Below are 12,094 nucleotides of genomic sequence, written 5' to 3' on the forward strand. Positions count from 1 at the left end.
AAATCCCAGAGCATCATCTGATGCTAGTCCACTAAATATAGGAGGCTGGTACTTCTTGAACCATTCAAGCCTCCTCTGCTCCTCCTCTAAAGCTACTGCCCTCTCCTCGGGATGAGCTGGGGCTACAGGCTGTGCCGGTATAATCTCTGAGACCTGCTCAACATGCACTTGCTGCTTAGGAGTGTGGGCGGCGGGAGTCTGGGCTCCTCCCCCGGCCTGGGATGTGGCTGCAGCAAGGGGAAGCAACATGCCTGAGCGAGAAGTGGTGTACATATCATGAACTGTCAAGAGTCTTTGGAGAGCTGGAGTAAGTAGTAGCAGTAGTGTATCAGGCGCCTGGGCTCCGGCCTGGAGCTGCTGGTGGCTCCTCTATAACAGCTCCGCGGGTGCTCTAGCTGCACCGCGTGCGCGTCCTCGGCCTCTACCCCGGCCCCAACCTCTGACGGCTCTCGCGGGGGGCGCGGGTGTCTGGTCACCTCCGGTAGCACGGGTCCTCACCATCTGTGAGAGAATAGAAGATGAAGTTAGATTTGATATCAAAAATCTCGCACGATCAAAGGAAATCAAATGAGTAGAATTTTTTTCTTAACAGTTACATAGCCCTCGTAGATAAGCACAGACGTCTCCGTACCGATCCACGAGACTCTAATAAACCGGCTTGTGATTCATGACTCCTATGAACCTAGAGCACTGATACAACTTGTCAGACCAACAAGTTCACCCTCCGTGAACTGCCGTGACGGCACTAGTCTCTACGACTAGGTAAGCCTAACAATTTGCGGAAAAGAAACGAATGGCTAAACGAATAAAAACTGAAGATAAAACAAAATAGAAATGTTTAAGATGCCGCTCGGCATAAACCAATACATGTTCTCAAAAACTGAATCAACTCCCAAAATCCGGAATCTCATGAAATCACAAGCTGAGAAGCACTACATAAGGTTCTAACTCCAGAATGTCTAGTCAAAAGAAAGTAAAGAAGATCTATAGCTAACAGAGGGAATAGAGAGGGACTCCTCGGTCTGCGGACGCGGCAGATATACCTCGAAGTCTCTAAAGATCGCCTCGCCTCACTGACGGTAGGACTGAGCCGAAGAACCTGGATCTGCACACGAAAAACATGTGCAGGAAAGGGCATGAGTACACCACGGCGGTACCCAGTAAGTGCCAAGCCTAACCTCGGTCGAGTTGTGACGAGGAAGGTCAGGGCTCTACTGGTTATATACATATATACGGCATAAGATAAAGTAGTATGAAATGAGACAGGAAAAATAAAGATAATAACAACTATAACGGAAGGAAAATAACAGAAAGAATGTAACTCCACACTGAGATGGCAACAGGGGATCTCCCAGGATATCGTCCTGTAGTCCCAAATGTAAATACACAAAGGATCTCACGGGATATCATCCCGTAGTCCAATCCATAATGCGCAGGGGATCTCCCGGAATGCCAATCCGTAGTCCCAAATGTAAATATCTAGTACATGGGGAAATCTACTGGGTGCAGTCCCGTAGTCCCAATATAAATATGCAGGGGGATCTCCCGGAATACCAATCCATAGTCCCAAATAAACAAGCAAAGAGGATCTCCCGGGATATCGCCCATAGTCCCAATGTAAACACACAACAGTATCACGAAGAATATTCAATTTTATCCAATTTCGTACCAAGGAAACACAGATATTTCTATCCTAACATGCTGCACAGAATTCAAATAAAGCAGTTTGAGCAAGTAAAGCATTTAAGTCACTTAGACATGCTTCCCTAAACTAACAGTAGGCTTAAATTGCAAGTAGTGTACACAAGGAAGAAAAACACAATTATAGTTACTTAATGAAAGCGGGATTTTCAACAACTAGCACATGTACGCACTCGTCACCTCATGTACAAGGCATTTCATATATCAACAATACCAAATCCTAAGGGGAGTTCCCCCACACAAGGTTAGGCAAGCCACTTACCTCGAACTAGCTCAATCAACTCGAAATCACGTTCTTGCCACGAGTACCCGACTCCAAATGGCCCAAATCTATTCAAATGAATTGCATAATGTAAATATAACTTCAAGTAGCTAAATCAACTAATAAATTCGAAGCTAGCACGCGAAATTAAGAGAATCGCCCAAAAAGTTCCCCGGGCCCACGTCTCTGAATCGGGTAAAATTCGCAAAACTAGGGTCAACGCACTCTCATGAGTTCATATATACCAAATACATCAAATCGGACCACAAACAACCCCTCAAATCCCTAAATCAAGGTCCCCAATTTCAAACCCTAAACCCCCAATATTAACCCTCATTTTCCATAAATTTCTTGCCAAATCAGTAGAATAATACCATATAAACGAGTTTTGGTTCCAAAAATCTACCTCCTCAAAGCTCCCTTGAATTCTCTGTCAAAAACCTCCAAAAAAGCTTCAGTCTCGGGTGAAAATGGTAAAAGATAGAGCTGAAATCGCGAAAGAAACCTTATATAGGTTCTGGCCCAGGAAATCCGCACCTGCGTCCTTTTTCTCGCACCTGCTGACCCGCACCTGCGGTCCCAGGTGCGCATCTACGAAACTCACTTAACCTCCCAAAAACCGCATCTGCGGTTCACTTACCGCACCTGCGGTCTCGCAGGTGCACTCCAAACTCACGCACCTGCGACTTCTGGTCTTCTAGCGCATGGCCGCATCTGCGGTTGCTCCCACGCTTCTACGATCACGCACCTGCAGTCCCCAATCCGCAGGTGCAGTTATGACTGAAGTTCAGCAGCTGAAGCTGCTCAAACAAACTCCCAATTCTTCCGATAACCTTATGAAATCATCCCGAGGCCCCCGGAACCTCAACCAAACATACGAGCAAGTCATGTACCACTATTCAAACTTGTACTAATCTTCGGAACACTCAAAACAACATCAAATTATCCAAACACCCTCGGATTCAAGCCTAAGGATTCCAAAACTTCCAATTTCCGCTTTCGGTCAAAAAGTCTATCAAACCCCGTCCGAATGACCTGAAATTTTGCACACACGTCCGAAATGACACAACGAACCTACTCTAACTTCCGGAATTCCATTCCGACCCCGAGATCAAAATCTCACTATCGAACCGGAAACTTCAAAAATTCGACTTTCGGCATTTCAAGTCTAACTAAGCTACGGACCTCCAAAACACAATTCGAACATGCCCCTAAGCCCGAAATCACCCAACGGAGCTAACGGAATCGATGGAATTCCATTCCGAGGTCGTCTTCGCATTGCTCCGACTACGTTCAAATTCTAAAGCTTAAGCTCTCATTTAGGTACTAAGTGTCCCAAAACACTCCAAAACTCAAAACGAACCCTCCCGGCAACTCACAATAGCAGAAACAAACATGGGGAATACAGTTAATAGGGGATCGGGGCGTTAATTCTTAAAACGGCCGGCAGGATTGTTACATTTATACATAGTAAAAATAAATTTCATACAACTAATTATATATTATACAACTTACAACTTATCTACAGTTTTCATACATTATTTCTACTCAATTATATACAATTACAATATTGTACAACTTAAATATAATTTTTATACAATATTGTTCAACTTTCATACAATAGTTAAATAAAATTAATATATATATATATATATATAATATAATGTATATCATGTCTTTCTCAAATTGAAACAACAGAATTACAAATTTTATCTAAATTTTACTACAATTTCGTAAATATAATGTATATCATGTCTTCATCTTCTTCTTCGAGGCCAAAATCAACTCTATTCTTCACCAAAACACCCTCAAAATTGAGATATAAACTCCAAACCATATTCCCAGTTGTTTGCAACAACACCCAATCCAAACAAATAGTGGTTTTTGAAAACCCAAATTCGAATTCAAAGCTTCAAAGCTTTTTAACGGCTGTCAATGGTGGAATTGCTGCTCTCTTTTCCTTTGCTTTACATTACTGAAATTAGGGATTGAGAGATAGAGAGAGACGTAGAGAGAATTCTCAATTTTTTGCAAAAACACCCAACTCAAACAAATAATATTTTTTGAAAACCCAAATTTGAATTCAAAGCTTCAAAGCTTTTTAATGGTTGTCAATGGAGGAATCGTGGGTGAGTGCAAGATAGTGGTAGAGCGGGTGGGATGTGGAGAGAGAAACGTGGGGAGAGTGGAAGATACATTAGAGTTATTTTAGGACCTAATTATTATTATTAATTCCCTTAAAATATATATAAATATTAATTAGATATATAAAATATAATTATAGTAAAACTTGAAGTGGGAGGGTAATATAGTTTCATATAGCGTGTAGGAATGTAAAAATTCCGATTATTATCTATACTTTTGCATTTACACAAAAACTGGAGGAGCAAAGTTGATCAATTTCCTTACGTTTTGTATATTACCCTTTCCACGAAACGCTGTTCTTAACCTCCAAGATTTTCAGTGAAGCATCAAAGTGAAGTGGAGGAGCACCAAACTCGGAGCCCCGACACAAAGGCAAATGGCGGAGGCAGAAGCGCCAAATCGGAGCCCCGAAATCCGGAAAGACAGAATCCACAACAGGTGGGTCCTATTCTCGCCGGCGAGATCACGGCGGCCGTCTGACTTCAAGGCAAAATCGAACCCACAACCGAACAATAAAACAGAATGCCCATTTTGCGCCGGCCACGAGCACGAGTGTGCGCCGGAGATTTTTCGTGTGCCGGCAGATTCCACCGTCGATTGGAAAATCAGAGTTATTCAAAATCTCTTTCCGGCAGTCAGCAGAGAATTGGAGTTCCAAAATCCGGTTTCTGCCCTCGGGGACGTAGCTGTTAGTGGGTTCGGGTTTCACGATGTGGTTATTGAATCGCCGGTTCATTCAGTAAATATGAGCGATCTTTCGCCGTCTCAAGTTGGGGATGTTATGCTGGCTTTTAAGAAGCGGACCGAGCAGCTTCAGAACTGTGATAATGTCAAATATGTTCAGGTTTTACTCTGATCCCGTATAAAAATGCATTGGTTTTCGTATTAATTTGTCTATATTTTGTAGTTGATACTGTATATTCATTCTTTGATTTTATATGAATTTCAAATAAATGCATTTAAAATCTGATATGGTTTGATTTTCATGGTAGATTATTTGAGTTTGTATTTTTAGTGACAGAAGAAAATCTGGTAGCATTTAAACGAAGTTGGTTTGATATGGTAACTATCAACTTGACTGTCAATTTGAACTATGTAACAGAACTCCTCTTAAACTAGTAAGTCATGTAGCAGTTTATCCAAAAAAAAAGACCTTGTAAATCATGTAGCATATTTGTAGAGTATCAAGCCAAACCTTGTTGGATATCCCAGATTACAAGCCATTTTTGAGAGGTATTGTTAGCCGCACATTCTTGTTACTTGGTTCCTGTTCCATTGCAGAATACTCTAAAATATGCACTTGTATCTACTCATACCAAATATATGTAAGAGAACTTGAGAAGTGATTGGTTGTCATGAAATTTGAGATGAAGGAGCACAATATCTGATCTCATGCCTTTTATGCGTGCAAGGAATTTGCAGTAGGGAACAGCATGTGTTGTTTTTTCCACTTTCTTGTTGAGTACTAATGATTTGTACTGTACTGAGCAAGATTGTCCCATCAAAGGCTACTGGACTATATAACACTAATTCATTCAATGGCTTATAAAGGTGTTCAAAAACCATGGAGCCTCTGCTGGTGCTTCAATGAGCCATTCTCACAGCCAGATGATTGCTCTTCCCATTGTTCCTCCAACAGTTTCTGCTCGTCTTGACAGTATGAGGGAATACTACAAGCAGACTGGGAAGTGCAGCCTGTGTGATATTCAACCAAATGAATTGTTAATTGATCAATCAGCCCATTTCATATCATTGGTTCCCTTTGCTGCAACTTTTGCTTTTGAGATTTGGATAATTCCTCGTGATCACTCCTCTCATTTTCATGAACTCGATAGTGAAAAGGTAATCGATGCTTTTCTTGTCCATAAGTTTGTTTTCATGAGAAAATTATGTGAAGTTAAACTAACTTTGCAAATATCAGTTATCTCCAAATTCTACGTGAGAAAAGTCACAACGGTAGACCATGAGGGCCTTGACTTTTCTCAAGTAGAATTTGCTGATTAGTGAAGAGAAAAGGAAAACTCATAAAAAAACTGATATTCAGGAAAAAGTGTACGCTGTTTCAGGCTAAACTAATTTTTTGATTGTTTCTACATCTCAACAACTACTTAGTTGGGAAGATTTTGTGATGTTCTACCAATCAAATATGCAGGCAAATGATCTTGGAGGGTTGTTGAAACTCATGCTTTTGAAGATGTCTTTGCAGTTGAACAATCCACCATTCAACCTCCTTATTCATACCTCCCCATTTCAAGTAGATCCCTCATATGCTCCTTCCACACATTGGTTTTTACAAATAGCTCCCCATTTGAGTGGAGTTGGTGGATTCGAGATAGCAACCGGATGTCATATAAATCCTGTTTTCCCAGAGGATGCTGCCAAAATTCTAAGGGATGTGATAATCCTTAATTAACAGTATTTAGGGGGAATCTATTAAATCTAATTATTCATATCTTTAGACACAGTAACTAAAGAGATAAAGAGGATGTGGATGCAGGGAAGTTGTACCCTTTTTATGTGGAGTTATGCGTAGATTCGATTTTGTGATCCATTACAAATCTTATCTTATGTTACACGGTCATTTTCACGCAAAAAATAATTCTCCCTCCTTGTTTTAATTTATGTGAATCTATTTTCTATTTAGTCTGTTCCAACAAGAATGACTTCTTTCCTTATTTGGAAACAATTTACCTTTATGCAATAATTTATAGCCACACAAAATATATGTGCCTCATTTTATACCACAAAGTTCAAAAGTCTTCTCGCTTTTTTTAACCTTCGTGCCCAATCAAATGGGTTCACATAACATTGAAACGGAGGGAGTACATGAGATTAATTAATAAATAAAATACATGAGATGTTTTTACACAGGAAGGTATGTAGGGAGGTATGCAGCAGAAAGAGGGTTCATCTGAACCCACTACTTTCAAGGAAAAATTTCACATAAGAACAATTGAGCTCCCTACTTTTTAATTTTATAGCCCATATTTCAATTTATAATTAACTAGCCCAAAAATAATAGGCTAATACTTAACATTCAACTCCAATAGATTCTCGAAATTACTATTTAATTTTTAAAAAAGATTGCTCAAGCTTTTAAGTTAATATTTTAATCAGTAACTGTGACTCAAATATTAGTTCGACAAACCAAATCCATTTGGGTGGTGAAAATTAGATTTTTAACAAGTTTAAATATGTGGGTTTAAATTTCGATTTTGATTTTGTGAGAATTTTAGAGTGGGTGTTATTTAGACTTGTTAGAAATAGTATAAGGAGGTTGTATATAAAATTTGAAGTCATTTAATGGAGATTTGGACTGGTTTTGAGCAAGAATTGTAACTGAAAATCGTGGAAGAAGTTCGTCTATAGACGCTTGTATAAAGGTGTATAAAAGTGTATAATAGTGTATAAGATATGTTTATACACTCATATACACTATTATACAAGATTATACATAATTATACAAAAAACTGACTTCGTCTTCTACCTTGCGTTTTTTTTGAAATTTAACTCAAATCTTGCTCAAATCTACTCAAAATCACTTCAAATTTAAATTTTGAACTCCTTTTGATATTTTCAATCAATTGGAACAACACCCAATCCAAACAACTAACAAAGTCAAACAATCCTATTTTCGAAAGAAAAGCTTTGAATGGCCTTCAATGGTGGACTTCTACTCTTTAATTTTCTGACATTGCAAACAGGGGAAGAAGCAGAAAATACACGGCCCCTCGAAGCATATGTAAGATTTGAGAAGAACAGAGAGTGAAAGTAATGGTTGTGAGAACACAGATTTAACTCCATAGCTTTTAGAAGCAATGGTTGTAAGAATACAGATTTTGAATTTGCTAATGCTTTCAAAATATGTACAATATGGGCTAGATAGGATAAAACTTAAAAATATGGACCATTTTTTGTTATGGTGTGAAGTCATGTGTATTTTTTTGTAATTCTTTCTACTTTCAATGCGGAATATAAATTTATGTATAAAGATTTGCTAAAATTACAATAAATAATAGATATGCACCCATAACTTTAAAAATATAATGGGTTTAATGTCAAAAAAATTTACATTGTGTACGGGTAAAATCGGGGGCAATGTTTACCCAGGTTCCCCAATAAAAGAACTTATATCCGACATCGGACATGGTAAAGCGACGCACCCTGGACCGAGTATAGCTCCTAGACCTCGGGAGACGCGGTGGACGGTTATGCATGACGGATGGGGGGTCGTAATACTCGCCTCAATCAGATATTACGGCGCAAATCTCTTTCAGTAACGATTATGGATCAATAACTACCGGAAAAAGAAGATTTTTACCTTTTTTAGACTTATACTAGGACTGAAATTCCCATACTATATAAGGGGAAATTTTTCTTTGATCTGACATATTGTAACACGCAATTCAAAGGAATAAAGTTTACTTTTGTCTTCTAGCAATTGTTCAACGCAATACTTGTCTGTTTTTCTTCATTCGCGACTGGGCTTGAACCGAGGGTCCAATCGAGGACGAGCTCACTGTTCGATCTAAGATCAGGCTTGGTCATAACATTGTGATTGGTTTGATCATTTTTTTTATTTCATTTATTTGTTGTTCTTAATTGTTCGTGTTGAATTAAACCACGTATCCTTTAAATCGCGTACGAATTTAATTGTTACCTAATTTTGGAGTAAACAGTTTGGCGCCCACCGTGGAGATAAGGATAATAGTGGTGATTTGATACGAATCTCCATAACACATCCTATTTTACGCTTGTTCTTTGAAATCTTAGTTCAAGATCAGCCTAAAAATGTCAAACTCTCAGTCGACTCACTTGAATGTTGACGCTGAATCAGGCTATCATAGGTAACATAATAATGTGGAATGATGTGCTTCCTGCCGATCCCAACGGTGTTCCAGCTGTCGACCCGGTCGATGCTAACTCGCAGATGACCATCAACATCAATTTGCCAACGGATCCCGAAAACAATGTTTGCGGGAGACCCCGACCAACAACTCGAGAAGAGCCCGAAAGTGAAGGCGATGGGGTGAGCCTACAGCTGATTTTTGAAATGTTGCAAGCTCAACAAGCGGCAATAGCACAACTGCAAAATCAAAGCCATGTCCCCAATAGGGTCGAGCCCGAACAATCCCGGAAAAGAACTCGGAGAGGCGAACAAATTACCGAGAGACCGAGTGAAGCCGAGCCCGGGATAAGTTCCGAGGTAATGAAGATGCTCGAGTTAATGAAGAAACTCACCCAAACAATCTTTATACATTTAATTCAAGAATCAATTATAAAAGCCTTAATGTAACGACCTGGCCGGTCGTTTTGAGAATTTGAGCTCCGTTCGATGGCATAAGGTCTTGAACAGCTTCACATTGTGTATATCGACCTGCGTGCATGGTTGGATTCAGTTACCGGATGATTCGGAGTCGAATTGGAAGAAGGATTCTAGTTTTGGAAGCTTAAGCGGTAAAATTTGACCAGAATTGGACTTTTGAGTAAACGGCTCCGGAATGGGTTTTGGATGATCTCAACAGCTTCGTATGGTGATTTTGGACTTAGGCGCGCGTCCGGATTCGGATAGGGTAATTTGAGGCATTTCGGCGAAAGTTGGAAAAAATTGAAGTTCGGAAAATGGAGAAGTTGACCCACAGTTCACTTTTTTGATATCGGGGTCAGAATGCGATTCCGAGACTTGGAGCAGCTCCATGATGTTATTTGGGACTTGTCACCCAGGGTGATCCGACCCCTTCGACGCTTTTTTCGCTGTATACCCCCTCCATCCTTCGGAAGTGGAATTTCCGGCCAGTTTTGAGTTTAGGAGTCGGAGTTTAAGACTCGGCAAAGGCATCAGCCTAGCGTCTGCAAAATTTGGCGTCATTCCGGGTTGAATTGATAGGTTTCGGCACGAGTTTTAAAAGTTGGGAGATTGAAAGTTCATATGCTCGATTCATGGTGCGATTCGTAGTTTCGTCGTGGTTTGATGTGATTCGAGACCTCGAGCGGGTCCGTGTTGGGGTATGGAACTTGTTGGTATGCTTGGACGGGATCTCGAGGGCCCCGGGTGTGTTTTGGACGAGTTGCGGATGATTTTCCATGGTTTTGGGGAGGCTGAGTTCTGGTGTGATCGTACCTGCGGACCCTAGGCGCAGGTGCGATGGTCGCAGGTGCGAAGGATGAGGCGTAGGTGCGAGAGGAGCTGGTCTGGGCAATCTCCGCAGATGCGGAGAATTGGAGCGCACGCAGGGTGCCGCAGGAGCGGATCCCTGGGTGCAGAAGCGGAGTGGAGCGCAGGTGCGGTTGGTCATGCGCACCTGCGGTTGCGCAGATGCGGCTAAGTTGGTCGCAGGTGCGGAAGTTCTGGCAGATTCATATAACTCAAGGGTTTGGTCATTTCTTCATATTTTGAGTTTTAAACTTCGAAATTGGGAGCTTCTTTTGGGGGTTTTCAAGCAAATCGATTGGGTAAGTATTCTTCGCCTAGAATCTAACCTATTCCATGATTTTATCTTCATTCTTATCATTTAATTTGTGTTTTGGGTTGAAGAAAATGTTGGTTTTTGAAGAAAATTTCTAAAATGAAAAATCATGATTTGAGGGACCAAATGGTATCGGAATCTGATAATTTTTGTATGGTTGAACTCGTAACGGAATGGGTATTCGATTTTTCTAAAATTTGTCGGAATCCGAGGTGCAGGTCCGAGGGTCGATTTTTGGACCGATTTTTGGATTTTTTAAATATTTGAGACTTTATGATCCGGAATAGTTTCTTGTGATATTGTGCTTTGAAGTTAATTTGGTTAGATTTGATCCGTTCGAAGGTCTTTTCACCCGAGAAGTGCATTTTAGAGCATCGGTTTTTCGTCTTTGAGGTAAGTATATTGCCAACCTTGTGTGGGGGAACTACCCCTTAAGATTTGAGTCTTCTATGTTGATTGTAGTTCGTGTACGTGAGGTGACGAGTGCGTGCTCGGACTTATTTGTGGAAAGTTACCCTCTTAGAGTTCTTAGGTCCTTATATTTACCATGTATGAAGTTTTTCTTGACACGTTGGGTTCCTACTTGCTAGTTTTACTTCTACATGCTTTAATTAGAGATAATTACTTTAGGATTCCCTCTTACTGTCTAATTGAAGCTTATTTGACTTAACTGAAGATTTTACCTCTTCTACCGTCATGCTATATTTTTCATAAACTGCTTATCTTTAATTGAAATTATTATTGTCTCATCCTATAATTGTTTAGCCTTAATTGGAGTTATGATTATCTTTTGCTGCTTACCCTTATTTGAATTGTTGAATATCTCTCATAATTGCTCAACCTCAAAAGGAGTTTAGATAACCTATATCTTAGTCGACTTGCCCTTATTTGAAACTATTTGACTCGTGTTGGCTTCTTATTGTTGACTTGAATATTGTGGGTTCGTTGCTACGTTTTTGTTTTTCCCTGGTTAAGCTGTTCTCTTTACGCCTAGCATTCTTTACCGTGATTATTCCTTATGAACGAGTTCTACCGTTTCTTTGTGATTTAAAGTTCTTGTATTGATTTACTCGTCGTACCTTGTATTACTGTCATTGTTGTTTTGTACTTGTTGTGGTGATGTGCGAGTTTTCTGTCGTGCTATAGTGGTTGTCTTTATTGGTTACGCTGCATATTTACTTTGGGACTACGGACGTATTCCGGGAGACCCCCATGTACTGCATATTTATTTTGGGACTACGGACGCATTCCGAGAGATCCCCCAGCACTGCATATTTATTTTGGGACTACGGACGTATTCCGGGAGATCCCCATGTACTGCATAATAAATTCGGGACTACGAGATGGGATCCTGGTAGATTCCCCTGTTGATATATCTGTGTTCGGAGCTGTTAATCTTCTATACTTAGGTGTCACAGGGTGACCTATACTCGAAGGATATTTACTTGAAAAGTTGCATTTGAAAAGGATTCATCTTGAAGAAGCTATGTTTGAAAGACATTTATTTGGAAAGTATAAT

At 40.1% G+C, this 12,094-nt stretch overlaps 1 protein-coding gene across 1 annotated transcript; it reads left to right on the forward strand.

Moving 5' to 3' along the window:
• On the forward strand, positions 4,431–6,762 carry LOC109223313 (ADP-glucose phosphorylase). Its single transcript, XM_019387574.1, has 3 exons — positions 4,431–4,952; positions 5,660–5,950; positions 6,261–6,762. The coding sequence occupies exons 1-3, from the start codon at positions 4,485–4,487 to the stop codon at positions 6,519–6,521; spliced, it is 1,020 nt and encodes a 339-aa protein (XP_019243119.1). The 5' UTR covers positions 4,431–4,484; the 3' UTR covers positions 6,522–6,762.

The sequence above is a fragment of the Nicotiana attenuata genome, chromosome 3, assembly GCF_001879085.1.
Source record: "Nicotiana attenuata strain UT chromosome 3, NIATTr2, whole genome shotgun sequence".
Lineage (NCBI taxonomy): Eukaryota > Viridiplantae > Streptophyta > Magnoliopsida > Solanales > Solanaceae > Nicotiana > Nicotiana attenuata.

Excerpts from the sequence above, each read along its gene's own strand:
- LOC109223313 (XM_019387574.1), top strand. The coding sequence starts at position 4,485 with ATGGCGGAGGCAGAAGCGCCAAATCGGAGCCCCGAAATCCGGAAAGAC. Across the intron at positions 4,953-5,659 it reads ATAATGTCAAATATGTTCAG|GTGTTCAAAAACCATGGAGC; the intron begins GTTTTACTCTGA and ends TGGCTTATAAAG. Across the intron at positions 5,951-6,260 it reads ATGAACTCGATAGTGAAAAG|GCAAATGATCTTGGAGGGTT; the intron begins GTAATCGATGCT and ends TCAAATATGCAG.